Here is a 17995-nt window from a genome sequence, read left to right on the forward strand (position 1 = left end):
GGCCAATTCATTTTTATATTACATAAACATTTAATATCCTTGACTTTGATGCCCTGATTTATATGATATAGAAACATTTTACATTAATAAACCGTATGTGTTATCCTACTACAGCGTATTTCATCTAGAGCTTCAAAGACAGATTACAAAAAAACTGGCTTTGATGTGTATAGTAAAGACACAATTTTTATTATCTGGTTTGCAGAGAAAATATATTTCACATATATGGTAATACCACAGACTTTATAAAAATATACAGTCTGAGAGTAATAGCCTTATTTAAAACACATTACTTAAAGTCACTATTAAGACTGAATATGAAATGAATGTATCCTAAAATACAGATAATGATGTATAAATATAATTTCACATTCATTTTCCAGACTCCGGTACCTCATGCCCTCATTCTGGTGCTATGCTTTTTGATGTGTGTATGCAGTGAAGTGCTATGCCTTTAGGAGGATAAGAACAACGGTTTCGCTTCTTCCAAAGAGATCGGACTGAACTGCAGTTGAGCTATTCTCCTAACAGACTGCTGGGCATTCAGTAACCAGCTCCGGGACTGCTCTGCATGGAGGACATGACCGTCTGAGTATACTCAACAAAAGGGGTGGGAATCACAAGAGGCCACACCATACAATATCACGATACTTATCACAACATATTAATGCGATTTTAAATATATTGCATTTTATTACATTATTTTCCAACTTCAAATTATTGCCCCAAAGGAAAACTTTATCAATATCCGTTTTATCTAAAAAGATACGTTTCTATGTTCATTACACAATTGATTTAGTGATTGAATTATTAAATGATTATTCTAGTACCAAAAAGTTAAATTCTCATGTGAAATATATGTATACGTGTGTGTGTGTGTGTGTGTGTGTGTGTGTGTGGTAGACACTATATTTAAAATAATTTGTTTATTATTTGTCATAATCAAATAACTTTAAAAACAGACAACTATGTACATTTACGAATGATTATTTTTAAAGTCCTCAACACATTTCAAACACATGGTCAAACATCGAGCACAGGGATGTCAAAGAGGACACAGAAAGCCTTCAGTCTCTTCCAGATTGTAGACATATTCACGGTCGGACGGAGGCGGAGATAAACGATGGAGTGGAGAAAAAACTAAAGAGCAGAGTCAAACGTGATTAATACAAATATCAATATTTGTTAGATATGAATATATACAGCCAGGTAATAAGGTGCAATTACCTTCAGAGGACATAAGCTTTGTGATCAGATCTGCTTTCATTACCTCTATAAAATGAGGAAAAGCATACTTCAAACATCTGCAACAGTCAAATAAACTGACAAAACACAATCACAATTTACTTAACATTAATAAGATACAAGGGCCCTACCTTTGCTTGGGTGGAGTAGGTCCCGCAGTTCCTTTGCTAAATCTGCAACAAATGGTTTTTAATTTTTTTGTTATTAAACCTCATGTAACACACATGTAAAAGCCCTCGGCACTGAAAGAAACACGCACAAGGCATTACATAAAGGCATTACACTGTGATGTATAAACGATAAACCAGTGTCAGTAAAGGAAGAGCTTGACGCCTGTTATATATCCTGATCACTTCATATCAGGTGCACAGCACTAAGAGCAAATTTACCGACAGTAATGTTGTATTGACCAGTTAATCAGGGATATAAATATATACAGTGAATAAATTGTAGGGCTGGGTACCAAATTCAATACTTTTAGGCACTGAATTGCCTTTAAAGTATTAAGTGTCTGTAAAATGCTGCATCATTCAATATCCAATTTCAATGCTTAAAAAAAGGTCCCATGGCATGAAAATTTCACTCAGTTTTTTTTTTTTTAACATTAATATGCATTCCCCCAGCCTGCCTTTGGTCCTCCAGTGGCTAGAAATGGTGACAGGTATAAACCAAGCCCTGGGCATCTGCTCTGCCTTTGAGAAAATTAAATTTCAATTGGGCCAATCTGTGTGAGGGGTGTGTGCATCTCTCACACCCCTCTTGACTGGTTCCGCTCACATCTCTCCGACCGCACTCAGTTTATTCAACTCAAATCCTTCACATCCCACCCTTCCCCTGTTACTACTGGCGTCCCACAAGGTTCAGTTCTTGGCCCCCTCCTTTTCATCACATACCTACTTCCCCTTGGCAATATCTCCCGCAAATTCAACATTAATTTTCATTGTTACGCAGACGACACCCAGCTCTACTTATCCAGCAAACCCACCTCCTCGCTCCCCCACTTTTCCCTTACTATCTGCTTACTTGAAATAAAAGACTGGTTCACCTCAAACTTCCTTAAACTAAACAGTGATAAAACCGAACTCCTCCTCGTAGCCACCAAATCCACCCTATCCAAAATCAATAGTTTCACTCTACCAATCGACAACTCCTTGGTCTCCCCTTCCCCTCAGGTTAAGAGTCTAGGCGTCATTCTCGATTCCTCTCTCTCCTTTCAGTCACACATAAATTATATCTGCCGGTCTGCATACTTACACCTACGCAATATCAACCGCCTACGTCCCTCCCTTACCACTCACACTGCCTCCATCCTTATCCACAGCCTCGTCACCTCCCGCCTTGACTACTGCAACGCCCTCCTTTTTGGCCTTCCTCAAAAATCCCTCCATAAACTTCAACTTCTTCAGAACTCAGCAGCTCGTGTCATCACCAGAACCCCCTCTTTTCATCATATAACCCTGGTCCTTCAGCAGCTCTATTGGCTTCCAGTTCAATTCAGAATACAATTTAAAATCCTTCTGCATACTTTCAAAGCCATCCATAACCTTGCTCCTCCATATCTATCAGAACTCCTACACATTGCCGCCCCCTCCCACTCCCTCAGATCCTCCTCCTCTATCCACCTCACTGTCCCCCCAGCCCGACTTGTCACCATGGGGAACAGAGCCTTCAGCCGCTCTGCTCCCCAGCTCTGGAACTCACTCCCACCTGACCTCCGCAATCTCGACTCTCTCCCCCTGTTCAAAACTAGACTAAAAACCCACCTGTTGCAGCTCGCTTATCTGTAAATACACTGTTCCGGTTTTGTTTTGTTTGTTTTTCTTTTTTGTTTGTTTTGTTATAACTGCTTACACTTTTCTGTTCCCTGTAGAGAGAGAGAGAGAGAGAGAGAGAGAGAGAGAGAGAGAGAGAGAGAGAGAGAGAGAGGAGAGAGGCGGCTTACAAACAAGCAAAGTGGCAGTTGGGAAAGAGACTTCAGATATGGTATTAGGGGACCACTAAGGTCTATATAAAAGCATCCAAGAGCATCATGTCATGGGACCTTAAAGGAGCAAATCTTAGCAGTGGCAGTGAGCCACTAAGCATGGAGCATGCTTCTACCAAGATCTAATAATGCTGCTAATTGGCTCTATAACGTTACATGTCGTAGAGACACGCAGGAAGAACTCTACGTTACGCATAGTCATGTTACTACACGTGTTGTAGTAGGGCTAGAGCTGAAAAATAAATAAAAAGATTTGTGGCATAATGTTGTAATTTATTTATTATTAATGTTATTGGTATCAAATATTATGAACGATACCCAGCCCTAACCAATTGTTTTTAACTTCACATTTAATCGACTGTTGTTTTTAGATTAATCTGGCAAGGGGTCAAGCTCAAGCTAAAATTGAGCTTTACCTTGTCATTCTGACAAAAACACACTTCAGAAATTGTACAAACGTCAACACTTACATTCAGACGCATTAGTTCTTTGAGCCTTCATACATGATGACCGAAGGTGCTGTCGCATGTCCTCCGTGTCCGTCCGTTTAGATTTGGTGCCATATTTGGCATGAGCTGAAGCCTGACATGGGGCGATGCTGCTTTCTGTCTCAACTGAAGTGGACATGGCTGGTTTGGCGTTCAGTAAAAGTTCTTCTGGCGGTGGGACTGGCAATGCGAAAGGAACCGAGCTGACAGAGAGTTTGTTAAGAAGTACAACATCTATTGGTCCATTGATGCTTTTCAGATGGATCTGATACTTTGCTGGGCTGTTCTGGACCTGAAAGAAGATGTATGCGGTGCATATACTAGATCATCTCATCTGAATTAAAGAAAGCAAACTAAGAAGAAATTACAGCAGCTTGCAGAGATGCAGGACTTACAGCTTTGGGAATGGGAACATCTAGCTGTGTGCCAGATGGTGCTCGTACTGCCAAGAGATTATGGCCTGGAGAAAGAAGTGAGTAGATATCTTTTCAAATGACAATAATTCAATCTGGTCTTTTGTATTAAAAGTAAAATGTTATTGGCTCTTTTTGCCCCATGCTAAAAAACTGCAACAATGTCAGCTTGTGGTTTTTACTGCTGTTGATATTAGTCACTGGTTCTCAAACTGTGGTACAAGTACCACTGGTGATACACATGCTCCCTCTAATGGTGCTAGGATGGAATCGCTGATATAGACAAACACTTACTTTAAATTACTTTTAGTAGTTTAACTACTTTTATTGGAAGGTCTGTAGTATTTCTTTAATATTGTTTTTAAATGAATTTATTTATTTTATATTTCTTTATTCCAAGAAGTACAACTTCGTCCGTGATGGCTCCTTCCAGTGTAATAGTTTTACGTTACTTTAGTGTCCCTTTTAAAATCCTTGCTCCTTACGAGCTCTTTCCATCTTGGAAAAGCCACTCTGGTATTAACTTTGGTTTTGTTGCTTTGCCTGTTGCGTTGTCGTTTTAATTCTCTTTTTAACTTCCTTGACGACTCTGTTACATGTCCTAGAGAATAGGCTTTAAATCTGCCAGCAGTAGTGAGTAATCTCCCCCTGGCATTTGCCACTGAGTGTAAAAGCGCGAAATGCGAAGGTATGTCCCTCTTTGGCAAATGTATTTTAAAGATGGAGGCCCAACATGGCTGCAGCCATTCGAGCAAGTCGCTCGTATGTATTCTGAATGGCAGATTCTATGCTTACGAGAATACTTTGATTAGTTGGTGGAAGTAGTTACACATGAATGAGTACCTATTTGTGAAAGAACAAAAGGTTTTTTTTGTTTTTTGTCAACTCAAAAAAATTACACAATGGAGCTTTAAGCAGCGGCAGAAGTCTCCAGAGCACCTGCTAGCAGCAAATGATGTAAAACAGTAAGGAAATATGAGCCGAGTCTGGAGTTTTGATTCAGTTAGAGTGGGATGGAGAAAGTAAAGTTACAGCATGGCTGTGGGTGTCATCAATAAATATTGTTTTTAGGAATGACCCTGCCTCCTGCATGAACTGTCCGTGGCTAAATAGGGTAGGTGCCACTCTATTTTAACGTGGGCCATTATGGTGGTACTTAGAGAGGCTAATATTTTCGGAAGTGGTACCAGGTGTTAAAAGTTTCAGAAACACTGGTCTGGGAAAATACAGGGAATCAGCAAAACAACAATTCTACAATCATTAAAAAATTCAACATCTTGCCTGTTCATGAGATTAAAATTGTCCCAACACATTTTTTAATATTGCAGAAATATCAATGAGGAATCATTTTTAGATTTATTTCATGACTATTTCATGAAAAGTCCCCATTGCCCATGTTTTCATGTATGTTTAGATTTAAACGGTTGGAATATAATGTTTTTTTATCTTGAATTTTTGAGGGTTTCTACAGATACATCAAGCAGTGCAAATTATCAGCCGCAGAGATGAAGAAGGAAGAAATGTGGCGAGGACATATTTGTCGAAAAGCAGGGCTCGGATGTGTACGTCGCTCTACTGACTCTCACTGCTTCTCTACGTGGAATTTCAAAAATATATGTTGACACAAAAATGTACACAAGAGTAAATGTAACTTACCACTGAAGCAGTTGCAGATGTCTTCATGATTCACATAGGTCAGAGTTGAATAAGTTAAAGTTCAACTTGAAATATTGGGTAAGTTTGAGGAGAGATCAGGATGATGTCAGTGTGTCAGAAAGTAGCAGGCCTGCATTACAGATATGTTCATTATAAATGATTAGGCCAAAGAAAGTACAGCATTTGTGTCATAAAAGACTACAAATTCTGAATAAATATGTGAAAAATGCTGTCCGACATGTCATTTTCAGTGCAAATGTTACTTTTAAAAGCAGGAAAAGATTTTACCCTAAACAAAACAAAACAAAAAAAACATACATTTGTGCACTTTTGCTATGTTTTTGTGAAAAGGATATTCGTTGCAGTCTTCTGTTGTGTTCCTAATGCTCTGTTCAACCCAGGATTTCTGCTGGTCTAACATGCATTCTTTCTGCTCCAAGTCCTCCAGCTCATACTTCAACTCCATCAGTCTGTCGTTTGACCCGTGTGCATTTTCTCCTGGCATTGTACCCCTTATTTAGAAAAAGCACATGTATTATATTGTAAATCATATTTTGCACCACACTCTTGACACACAAGCCCATTAAAATGCATGCAGACAAGACAGGGTTAAAGACTTACTTCCACTTTACAGTGCTCTTGGAGATTTTTGAGATTAAACCAACACCCTCCAGCACATTCGTGATGTCATAGATTCGCCTTTTCTGTCCAACAGCCAGGACACCGATAGCCTAAAAAAGGACACAAAAAAGCCTTCTTAGCCTTATCCTATAAAAAAATTGTTTCACAAATGTCCACACAGTCTATAACCCGCGCGTCTCGGTGTCTAAATCCAAACCTTGCTTTCAATAATATACTAACAATTAAGCACTTAAACTGTGGCACTCATCATACTTTTCTTGTCTTGAAGATGCACCCACAATATTGATCACATTTTGTTTCTATAGAAGTTAATTGCACTTATTAACTTTAACTTTTCAGAAAAACAGCTTCTGCTAAATGAATGTAATATAATGCAATGTTTAAAAGGTCTTCACTGGAATGGAATGTGAAATGAAAACATGAGAGCTAAGAAATCTAGATCTGTTCTAATCCAACTTTTTCTTTGTTTTTCACGTTTGGTTACAGTACAGAGAGACACTAAGGTATCAAGAGTCCCGCATTTCTGACAAAGTTTGATAAAACAATACAAAAGAAGAAATCTAAAAGTGTAATTGTATTTATTGTCAATATATGATAAACATTTCCAGTGTTGTGACTGTCGCGGCTCACTTACCTGTTTGAGGTCCAGCACACCGCCATCGGCTTGTTGTAACATGCTGACAAACCTCGTGGTGAGCGTATGAAGGCTCCTCAGACTCCTTTGGTATTTGGGGTTCTGTTGGTCTGGCGTGGCGGTCACTTCGTCTGAACTATTTGGGCTACGTTCAGGATCCATTCTGCTGGATGTGTGAGGAAAACAAATAAACCCGGGAGCCTAATGCGAGCTGTGTTGTTTGAATCAGCTGCAGAGAGCCCGCTTCAGACTACCGGAAAAAATGTTTTACTTCAAAATAAAATCTTGTCAGGGTTTCTTGTATGAGCACTCGGTTTTTTTTTTTTTTTATATGGATACTGTGAAAAATAATCTGAGTAGAAAACATAGTCACGTTCGTTTCGTCTCGACACTGCTAGTTTCTTAATGGCGCAGATTTATTATGAAAAGTGTGTAACGTTACTCCGGAAACCCTAACATTGTTTGTATCTTTTTACGTTCTCTCAATAAAGCCATGCTTTTTACTAATACGTCCTTTTACTCATGCATCACTGTTGTAAAGTGTTTTATTTATTGTATAAGTTTTGGTCGTTCAAAAGAGCGTCAATGCATGCGTACAAGCAGACTGTCGTCATGACCTCAGTACAAAGCGTGAAAATGAAGAGAATAAACGGTGTTTACCTTGTTGTCGGGACCAGCGCTAACGTCACAAAGCGTTGCTGCTGGCGACACTAAGCTAACAGTCCGAAAGACGACAACCGATAGTATTTAACTTGAGCAACAAGTTTTGGCGGGCAGGTACATTTATCTAAACTAAAGCTTATGTTTTATGGCAATGAACCGACTTTACGGGTAGTCCAGCCCCCACTACTGTGTTTGGCGCGGAATCTTTTCCGGTAGCTGTATGTACCTGCCTTCACAATAAAAGTCCGAACGTTTGACCGAACACAATAAAATCACTAAAATTATGCAAGAACTTTAAAAGGGCACCCTGGAAAATATATTAACTTGACTATTATTAAATATGTATTCAATCTAGATTAGTCGTTAAAACCAGTCTAATTTAGAAGTTAATTTGCAATGAGATTTTGCTATTAATTAAATGACCAAAAACCATGCCACCAGAGTTTTTAGGGGCCCCATGGTTGGCAGTTTTCTGGTAAAGGAGCCTGCTTAAGTGAAAGTCCTTCTGAAGAATAAACATTTTTGTGCTGATTATTCAAAACTAATATTAGGAGTTGTATTTATTTCTCTCTTTTTATTATTTTTCAATTATTAAGTAGTTTCTTCTCATTTGTGTTTCCATGATTTTTCTGTTGTGCTATACTGTACAAATAAACTTGCCTTCAATAGTTATCTGGCCATCAAACAAATACTTTTCGATAACAATTCTGGTTTTCACAAAATGGGGGGCCTGGTAAATAGGTCCCTTTTCATAGAGGACACTTTCTCAGAGTTAAATTTACACTGGTGACTGATTTCACTGTACCTTGTAAGGACGGTTCAACGACAACTGGACAAAAACAGATTGTGTGATCAAAAGCTCAAAAACAGGACTGTCCAAGGTGACAACGGATATTACATGACATTGACACACACTGGGCATCTGCGTGCTGGTGTAAACTAGAATTGTTTCTTACTGGGAAAAAAATGCAGTTAGCTATTACATAAATATATATTGAATATCTTAAATTAGTGATAACTTCCATTTCCTAAAATTACACTTATTACCTTTTAATAGATTGATTCAAGTTTTAATTTAATTCAAGTAATTGTTGTTAAAACTATAAATAGACATAATATATAAATTGTTGTAACTTGTACATTAGGCTTGTTCCTCTAGTCGTGTCCAGGATGACACAGAAGTACTTAACCGGATGGAGGAGCTTGTCCTGGCAGCTCAGGACCTGCCAAGCACTGGCCAGCCGATGCAGGAGATAGCTGGGCTAGCTGAGACGGTGACCTTGACAGAAGCCCAGGTAGCCTGTCAAGGCCACCTTCCATTGCCTTATTTGCAGATGTATGTAACCTTCATATTAGTAAATCTAAAATGCAATAGCTAGAGGTTGGGTCGATTTTGTGTATCACCGGTGTTTTGGTCCGATGTATGAGGCTAAACCGGTTTGATTTTATGCTAGCTGCTTAAACCGGCCTTTGCCATTATGACACACTTTTATTTGCAGGCACTGCAAATAACAAGGTGTCATAATTGCAGGGTGCAACCTTTTATTGCAGGCAGTGTGTGGCAGAAGGGTTACAGGTTTAACCACTTCTCAATTGCACCGCTGTTTTCTGAATGAAGTAGTTTTAGCTCTTTTATTTACCAAACAGTAAGGAAGTGTCCACACAAGCTTCATTTCCTGAGCATGTCTGAAGCTCCAAGGCAGCAGTATAAAATAAAACAGCTGAGGATTACTCATGCCACCGTCAAGTTATTCAGGGACGTTAGCTACAGTGTAATTAAGTGTAATTTACTGTAGGTAGCTTAGCTCTTCACACATTTTCCAATACCTTGCCATACACTTGGAATAAGCAATATGGCAACGTGATTAAAATGTTTATGAAAACAAATAGAGTTGCTAGTGTGTGACAGCAAATTTACTACTCAGCCGAGTGGCGGATGACAGGCTTATATGACAGATCACATTTTAGTAGTGGTGGGAGGGGGAACAGTGCACTTGTTTTTTTTCATGTGTTTATTGGGGTGACGAGATGATGAAGTCTCAAAGAAAACTGAAACTGATATGGTAAAGTGTATGAACGAAGTCAGCTGGAAATGGCGAGGCAAAGTGTAAACATCTACACCAAAGACCAGTTTAAAAACGTTCACACTAGACCAAGCATAGCAATTGCATTTTTTTCAAAACAGTGTTTTCTTAGGCTGTCATTTATCCGGGGCGAAAATAAATCATTTTAGGAAGAAATTTCGACAATACTGCTACATTCAATGTATCAAAGAACTAACAATCCTTATTTATAACTTATGAGGGCATCCCCAGTGCCAAGCAACTGGCTATATTGGTTTACTGTAAGATCCTGTCCTTTATGAGAGTATGAAGCTGCTACATATTAAAAACAAAATAACAATTTTGTAAGCTGTATTAGAAGATGCTTTAAATTAGGGCTGGGCAATGTGGAGAAAATCAAATGTCCCAATGCTTTTGACCAAATACCTCAATACCGATACCGCAACGATATTGTAGTGTTGAATATTGGTGCTTTCACAAAATATTTACACGATGAGCTTTTTGATAAACAATCATTAGTAATGTGTATATAGTGACTAAGTGGGTAACGGCAAATAATAGAACAGTTACAACAGTCTGGTAAGTTCAGAAAATGACATAACTTTACTATAATGCAGCCTTTAAAACCAGGAAAAGACGACACTTATGCCACATTCTGATATCAAGACGATATCTAGTCTCATATCACAATATCGATAAATTTCCCAGCCTTACTTTAAATGAGGTTTTGCTTAATTTGTTTTGCTTAATTTACAATGCAAAGTGTTGGGATGTTAGTTTTAGGGCAGATTATTTTGTGTTGAGCAGGATGCCCTGAGAAATGTGGCGTCCGCAGTTTTTGATATTCACTTTTGTGTAGTTTTTAATTTGATTTGATTTGTTCTACTTCAGTTAGTCAGGGGATGAATACAATGAAGCTATGTTGTTGACGAGGCACTCAGTTAACGCAACCCTTGTCAAGAACAAAAATGAAGGCGACATTTCAGAAGAGAAAAATGTTGGGTGCCTGGATAACTCAGTTGGTAGAGCGGGCGCCCATATATAGAGGTTTACTCCTCAATGTAGCGGGCCCGGGTTCAACTCTGACACGTGGCCCTTTGTTGCATGTCATTCCCCCTCACTCTCCCCTTTCATTTCTTCAGCTTCCTTGTCATTAAAGCCTAAAATGCCCCCAAAAAAGAAAAGACAAAAGGTTGTTCAAGACCCAGCCACAGCGTCCACTGTCCTAGACCTTTTTTCCAAGATTTCTGGACACATCAGGCTTGGTAAGAAAATATAGCTTTTCCTGTCATATTTTGTTTTTAAGATTGACCAAGACTTCACTATGCTCTTTGATGAGGATTTGTCTGGTAAATTTCTTGCAAAATGGCCAACATTCTTCCGACCGCGGATGATTGCAGAGTGTAAAAACATTTCGTCAAAGTGTGCATCAGGATGAGCTTCCTTTGTCTGCCCAACAGGAAACAGGTTATGGGGGTAAGTGTTAATGGGAGATTGTGGATTACACATGCTTTAAGGGCATTCACTCGTCTTCCCTCCTAACCCAATGTAATGTATCATTGGATAACACCTTGGATTTTAACGTTATGGCTGCTTTACTCAATGTCTCATGTACGCGGTACTTAAGGGGAGACACTACCGGCAAAACCATCATTTTGAGTTTGGGGATTATTTTGCATCCATAACATGTTTTCTTTCACGCTGTTGGGCATAAAAAAAAACACACACATCCAAAATACGCATTTAGATGTTTATTTCACCCACACTTTGTCCATTTGCGCCTGTAATTTTATCCTCTGGTGTAGCCAGAGCTGCCAGACCTTACTCCACAACAATGTGGAGATTGGTCAATGCGAGACAATCAAATGAACTGCCCTGTAAACCTCCATTATACAAGGAAAATAATAAACACTATGCATATAATTTCTCAGAACCTCACCTACATTATTTGACCCTTTTTCCGTTTTCCCATAGTGGTGTGGGTAGTAAGCTCAGCACCCTGGTGGCTCCTGAACGCACTTCAATTAGACCAAATTAGCTCCACCCAGACCAAACCCCCTTGTTAGCTTAGCATATATAAAGCACCTGTATCACCATGGCTGCATCATGGCTTTGTCTCTGTCTGTTGGGTGCCACATGGAACCGTCACTGTGGCATTTGGGTAGGTAATTGTGTTAAGTCTGTTTTTACTTTCAAAGTGTTTTTAAATACTACTGAGTTGTATATTTTGCAGCAGGCTACTGCCTGCCTGACTATGGTCTGCCTAGGCCTGGAAGAGATTCCAAGCTCCCCTACCTGGAGTGGTGTGATGAACTTTCCTTTTAGCCTACAGAGTACATTTGAGCGAAGGTTGAATAACTTAAAGCAGCAAGTCTGGTATGATCACTACCTGAGCTAAATGTTATCACACATTGATCACTGCCTTTAACCTTGTCATTAATGTAATCGCCCGTCTAAATTGTAAGTTGTCATCTGCTGTTTTTCCTTAGTTTAGTTGTCTTTGGATTTTAATAATTTTAGTGCCTCCAGGACACACTCCTTGCTTAGTTTGCTTGTGCACCCCTTGAACATACCCTTAGTAGAATGTTTCTCCACACCTGGCCTCTGACCACCACCCTTTATTTTTTCTTTTGTTTTTTTCCTTTTTAATAATTTTAAGCCATAACTGAGTGTATTTGAAGAATTGCCCTGATTGTTCTTTTTTTTTCTACATTTTCTTTTAATTGTAATTTGATTTAAACCCTATTACAGGCTCTCCAAGTCATAAACTATCCATCAATAAATGAAATTCTTTTGTAACCACGTCTGTCTTGCTTCAGTTGGTGAACCTGTGTATAACTGGGGTGCCTGTTGAAATAAAAACATTTCTTGGGGTGGAAGTCCCTAGGAGGCCTTAGACTCAGGTGGCGATTCCTCCCCTAGCGCCACCTCCCTTTCCACACCATGCACTTGCAAAAACTTACTTAGTTCTTTTGGGTAACACATGACATCAGTCCCCATTCCAAATGTTTGGAGTTAATCAGTTTGGGAAATGTACTCATGGCATATCATTGACAACATGCCTTTTTTATTTATCTGGTACAATAACTTGAGTGCAAATATCTTTTATGGTAAAGTCAATTCTTATGGGAAAACATCAATGCAGCCTATTTAAACAAAACACTGTCCTTATAAGATGGTCTTAAACTGTATTTAATTTTGCCTTATTGTATCTTGTGGTCGCGCTGCTTTCGAAGAAGTATGTTTCCTTGAGTTCAACTGTAAATGTTCAATCCAAGTAAATTTAACTTAATACGTCTGCCTAAGAAACAATTCATCTGACGTCCGTATGATTAGTTTTCCGGGACTTCCGTGTGAACCAGTCAGGCGCTGCTCACGTGGCCCGCAGCAGTCATGTGACGGTGTGCGTCTTGTTCAAGCGGAACAGCCGTTGAGCACGTCGAAGGAAGTTTCTGCCACAAAGAGAAGCCTCTAGTGTAGTCTGTGGTTATTTATGTTAGCGGTGATTGGAGTTCAGTGATGTTCGCCCGTGTTTTGTTGACGTGTTTGCTGGCCGTGTTTCAGTTAGGCTCGCGGGCTCAGTACGCTCCTGATGAGGTGACCTACCTGCCAGGGATGAAGTTCAAACCGAACTATCGACAGTGGTCGGGATTCCTCCAGGCACAGCCCGGAAAGTATCTCCATTATTGGTAAGAAACCGGAACCGACTGGTTCCCCTGCAGCTTCTCAATACGCCTCACATAGCTCCATCCCAGTGTGACTGCGGTATGAGACCGTGGCGTGTTTAATGCAGCATTCAACCCCGGTCCTGGTCTCCTGCAGGTTTGTGACTTCTCAAAGGGACCCGGTCAAAGACCCTCTGGTGCTCTGGCTGAATGGAGGCCCAGGCTGCAGCTCGCTTGATGGATTCCTGTCAGAGAATGGACCATTTCATGTGAGCATGCTTTGTGCCCAACTATACCTGTGCACTGATTGATGAAAGGGACTCTGAATAGGCATTGTTGACTTTCTTCTTCAGGTCAATGATAACGGGGCCACACTCTATGAGAACCCATTTAGCTGGAACAAGATTGCCAATGTGCTGTATCTAGAATCTCCTGCAGGTGTGGGATATTCTTACTCCGATGACCAAAAGTATGCGACCGATGATGACCAGGTGAGTTCTGCGACTGCTGACCGACTTTAAAAAGCTTAGAAACTGCATTTTCATTTCATGTGTTCTTCTCTTAGGTCGCTGATGACAATTACAAAGCCCTCCAGAGTTTCTTTGCTAAGTTCCCAAATTTCACTCAAAATGAGTTCTTCATCTTTGGGGAAAGTTATGGTGGCATTTATGCACCAACTCTTAGCCTGCGCGTGGCTACTGGAGCTGCCAAAATCAACTTCAAGGTGAGATTCTTTATGCAAACCAGTAAGTACACTTACTCAGTTAAGTACAATTTTGAGGTACTTGACTTTACTATTTCAACTATTCTGCAACTTTATATTTCTCTACATTTCATAGGAAATCATTGTACTACTTTTACTTGATTACATCCCTCTAATAACTTAACCAGTTACTTTCTAGATTTAGATTGATAATACAAAACATAATCAACAAACAGATTTTGATTTATAACTATAGAATAAGACTATTGACAATCACAGCCTGTCTGTATCAGGTAATCAAATCTTTTAACCGCTACAACATTAAAGTGATGCACAGATTAATGCATCACAACTTTTAATCCAATATAATGAATTGCATTATTCAGAATTGGGACATTCTGCTACTTTAAGATTATTTTGATGGTAATATTTTTGTACTTTTTACTTAAGTTAACTTTGACTGTATGAATTGTGTGAGAATATTCTACACTATCGTATTGGTATTTCAATTCAATTTCAATTCAATTTTTATTTATAGTATCAATTCATAACAAGAGTTATCTCAAGACACTATACAGATAGACCACAGTATTTAAAGTAATGTAAGTAATAAAGCTGACTACTTCAACTTCTCAGAAATTTTTGCTCATGAGCACCATCAAATACTGAGTATCAGTATCACCACCAGAATGCCGTTTCATGATTAGAGGTGTTAGTTTTTGAAACTAAGTAAAGTAAAGCAGACATGGATTTTAACTACCAACATTTATCTTGAATATAATTTTGTTTTCAGGGCTTTTCAGTGGGAAATGGCCTCAGCAGTTTTGCTCTCAATGACCAAACATTGGTCTACTTTGGTTACTACCACGGCCTTTTCGGAGAAGAGTAAGTAGCACTTTGCTGGAGGAAGATTGTTTGCTTTAAGGGAATATGTTGAAAAGCAATGCCTTCAGATGCTAGCATACTCCCCTGGTTCATTCAGCGGTGACGCGACAAATACAACCTCCAGTTTAAAATGACACTCTGAACACTGAAACATTGGGGGGGGAAAAAAACACAAGACAAACACAAGTCAAAAGACAGAACTGAAAGATCAGTAATTTTCACAAGTCACATTCAACACGTGACCTTTGATAGTGAATGACTTGTGTATGTAACCGGGAAAATGTGCCTGTGGTCTGAAGACAAGCTTTTGTTTGTAACTTCATTGGGAGGAACAGCAGACTACTTTAATGTTCACTTCAGTCCCTTTCTATACTGCAAGCCAGAAATAAAAAGAAAAACATCCCAATTTACTTCTGTGGTTTTAATTCTGCCAGAGATGTAACTGATAGTATACTGAGAACCCCGTGCTGTTTTACAACAAGCCAGGAAGTTATACATTACTCATGTAGTTGATGCCATTTTAAAGCCATGTTTTATGTGCAGTTTGTGGCGTGATCTGAACACAAATTGCTGTGACAAGGGAAACTGTAACTTTTACAACTCAAGTTCACAGACCTGCAAGACGCTGGTACGTGTGCACTACTTTTTCATTATTCAGCAGGGCATTTCTGGTGCTACTCTATGACTCATTCGGGTTTTACTTTGTCATTTTCTCCCTTCAGGTAAATGTGGCCTTTGGTATTGTGTATAATAGCGGACTGAATGAGTATGCCCTTTACTTAGATTGTGAGGTTGGCAGAAGATCCCACAAAGGCTACGAAAGGACCATGAGTCACCTGTTTAAGAATTACAAGAAACAGCCACACACTCACAAGGTGAGTGCTGCCGGCCCATGCACCTGGGCTTCAAATTCTTATTGTCTTGTAGCGGTAATGATAAAATTGTAAATGAAAGGTTTCAGGTGGAGTTTCCTCCTCCATCTCTCTGGGTGAAGTCCCTCCCTGCATCAACAGTACGGCTCAGATAACCTGGCTGAACCGAGGCGATGTCAGGAAAGCTTTACACATTCCAGACACACTGCCACCATGGGACCTCTGCAGGTATGTTGCAGCCAAATAAGAAATGTCATGTCCCATTTTAATTTTATTGATTGCATTTTGTAATGTCACTAATTAAATTAAAGGAAGCGGTTGATTCCAGTGTCTGGGTGCTTCTTGTTAAAAGTAATTTTTTAAAACTAAAAATCCAAAATGCCTTTTTTTAAAAATTGAGGGGGAAAAAAGGCGCTGGCTAACTGTGTCCAACACGCTTGTCATTGTTCATTGTAGCTTCATGACATTTAACAATCTATAATCTATACACACGAACTGACCAGTCTCTCCTCCCTCTGTACATAGGGGTACATAGCTGGAGGTTAAAAGTCTAAAGGGGGACAGGACTTTAACAAGTTTGGGAAACACTGTTTTAAACAATAGCACTAGCAACCTTTTTGTTAGAATCCATTAGTTATTCATGTGTCATTAATTGAAATTAACCTCTTAAATTGGAGTGACAGTAATTTGTAACTGAGGCATTTCCTTTTTGTGTGGAATTGGGTAGGTAACATGTCAGTCATGATCATAATTAACTCCCTCTTCGTTGTAGTGATGCTGTTGGAGAGCAATATACCAACCTGTACCCAACAGTGAAGGACGTGTATCTGAAGCTGCTGTCTCTGGGCCTGCGGGCTCTCGTCTACAACGGAGACACTGACATGGCCTGCAACTTCCTGGGAGACCAGTGGTTTGTGGAAGACCTCGGCCTGAAGGTAGGAACTTTTAATAAAATATTCTAAAAGATGTACCCTAAAACTACAACCAGATACACTTCTCAATACTACTAAAATGTTGTTCTCAGGCAACCACTAAGTACCAGAACTGGTTTCATGATGACCAGATTGCTGGTTATTACCAACAGTTTGGAAACATCACTTTCCTGACAGTCAAGGTAACCACCACTGTGTTTAGTTTGTGCAATAAAAGCATGGTTGTGCTTTTACTCACACTGATGGTATGATTTTATATAATGGAATACTCCTGTCATCTGTTTTTTAGGGTGCAGGGCACATGGTTCCTCAGTGGGCTCCGGGTCCAGCTTTCCACATGTTCCAGTCTTTCATAACAAATGGCTACTACTGAGACATGATGGAGACTGCTGTATGCAATATACCTGCACTTGTTAGATGGTACATTTTCTCAGGAAAGATGATTTTGGAGGGAAAAGGACTATTAGGGAACTTATTTTTATCTGTATTATTCAGAGTACCTGCAGTGAAGTGTTGAGTATTTGGAGAGGGATACATTATTTCTATTTACTTTGCTCTGCATCACCTTGAATTCCAAAATCTAACAATTAAAGGGCCAGCGTTTGGATGTTTACATAAATATTGAGCTTATGGTGTAGGAATTAAACCCTTTTTTTTAGACAGTTTTATTTTTTTTATTTTTTTAAATTTTAAAAGGACTACAAATAATTGTGAATACAATATTTATTATATGGTTACCAGCCAGCTTCACTTCATGCTCAGTTTGGGGATTTGTGCCTTAAGTTTGATTTTGATTAGTAAATAAAAATCTTAATCCAACTGAGCAAGTGCTTATCTGACTGATTTAACCTGTTAACGGCATACTGTTTAACAAAAATTCCCAGGTGGCCTTGTCTTAATTATTTTGGGGGGGGGAATATTGGTCCTGAAACTGGGGAACTACATGTAAACATAAGGTACAAGTCTTTTTACTATTCACTTCAAATAGAAGTACACTAATATAAAGCTGAATCTTGGCATTTGTGGCTTTTACTGATGTTGAGTAAAGTATGTAATAGGTTATTATTCTGAACTTAAAGGTGCTCTAAGCGATGGTGGGTGACGTTACTTCTTGACATTTTTCAAACAGGACTAGCTCACCACTCCCTCC

General features: G+C 39.2%; 2 protein-coding genes across 3 annotated transcripts; one reads left to right on the top strand and one right to left on the bottom strand.

The window, feature by feature from the left end:
- Nucleotides 1-665: 665 nt before the first annotated feature.
- Nucleotides 666-7976, bottom strand: LOC116692844 (transcription factor E2F4). 2 transcript variants are annotated; one of them, XM_032521408.1, is made up of 10 exons: nucleotides 7723-7976; nucleotides 7063-7228; nucleotides 6408-6517; nucleotides 6143-6298; nucleotides 5787-5830; nucleotides 4113-4177; nucleotides 3700-4009; nucleotides 1377-1418; nucleotides 1228-1272; nucleotides 666-1140 (listed from the first exon to the last, which is right to left on the bottom strand). In XM_032521408.1, the coding sequence occupies exons 2-10, from the start codon at nucleotides 7222-7224 to the stop codon at nucleotides 1046-1048; spliced, it is 1029 nt and encodes a 342-aa protein (XP_032377299.1). In that variant the 5' UTR covers nucleotides 7225-7228; nucleotides 7723-7976; the 3' UTR covers nucleotides 666-1045. The 2 variants fall into 2 exon arrangements, with proteins under 2 accessions (XP_032377299.1, XP_032377293.1); XM_032521402.1 differs by having other exon boundaries at nucleotides 7063-7235; nucleotides 7726-7916.
- Nucleotides 7977-13156: 5180 nt separating this feature from the next.
- Nucleotides 13157-17757, top strand: si:ch211-122f10.4 (cathepsin A-like). The gene is made up of 12 exons (XM_032505927.1): nucleotides 13157-13252; nucleotides 13290-13477; nucleotides 13611-13722; nucleotides 13807-13944; nucleotides 14019-14177; nucleotides 14950-15041; nucleotides 15585-15669; nucleotides 15764-15916; nucleotides 15996-16141; nucleotides 16686-16848; nucleotides 16938-17027; nucleotides 17135-17757. The coding sequence occupies exons 2-12, from the start codon at nucleotides 13308-13310 to the stop codon at nucleotides 17216-17218; spliced, it is 1392 nt and encodes a 463-aa protein (XP_032361818.1). The 5' UTR covers nucleotides 13157-13252; nucleotides 13290-13307; the 3' UTR covers nucleotides 17219-17757.
- Nucleotides 17758-17995: the final 238 nt, after the last annotated feature.

Source organism: Etheostoma spectabile, chromosome 1, assembly GCF_008692095.1.
Source record: "Etheostoma spectabile isolate EspeVRDwgs_2016 chromosome 1, UIUC_Espe_1.0, whole genome shotgun sequence".
Taxonomy (NCBI): domain Eukaryota; kingdom Metazoa; phylum Chordata; class Actinopteri; order Perciformes; family Percidae; genus Etheostoma; species Etheostoma spectabile.

Bases quoted from the DNA above. Each gene is read 5' to 3' on its own strand.
- si:ch211-122f10.4 (XM_032505927.1), top strand. From the start codon at position 13,308: ATGTTCGCCCGTGTTTTGTTGACGTGTTTGCTGGCCGTGTTTCAGTTA. The intron at 13,945-14,018 runs GTGAGTTCTGCG...TTCTTCTCTTAG, and splicing joins ATGCGACCGATGATGACCAG to GTCGCTGATGACAATTACAA. The intron at 17,028-17,134 runs GTAACCACCACT...TCTGTTTTTTAG, and splicing joins TCACTTTCCTGACAGTCAAG to GGTGCAGGGCACATGGTTCC.
- LOC116692844 (XM_032521408.1), bottom strand. From the start codon at position 7,224: ATGGATCCTGAACGTAGCCCAAATAGTTCAGACGAAGTGACCGCCACG. The intron at 1,419-3,699 runs GTAAGTGTTGAC...CATTTGTTGCAG, and splicing joins AAGAACTAATGCGTCTGAAT to ATTTAGCAAAGGAACTGCGG. The intron at 1,141-1,227 runs GTAATTGCACCT...TCTGCTCTTTAG, and splicing joins AAAGCTTATGTCCTCTGAAG to TTTTTTCTCCACTCCATCGT.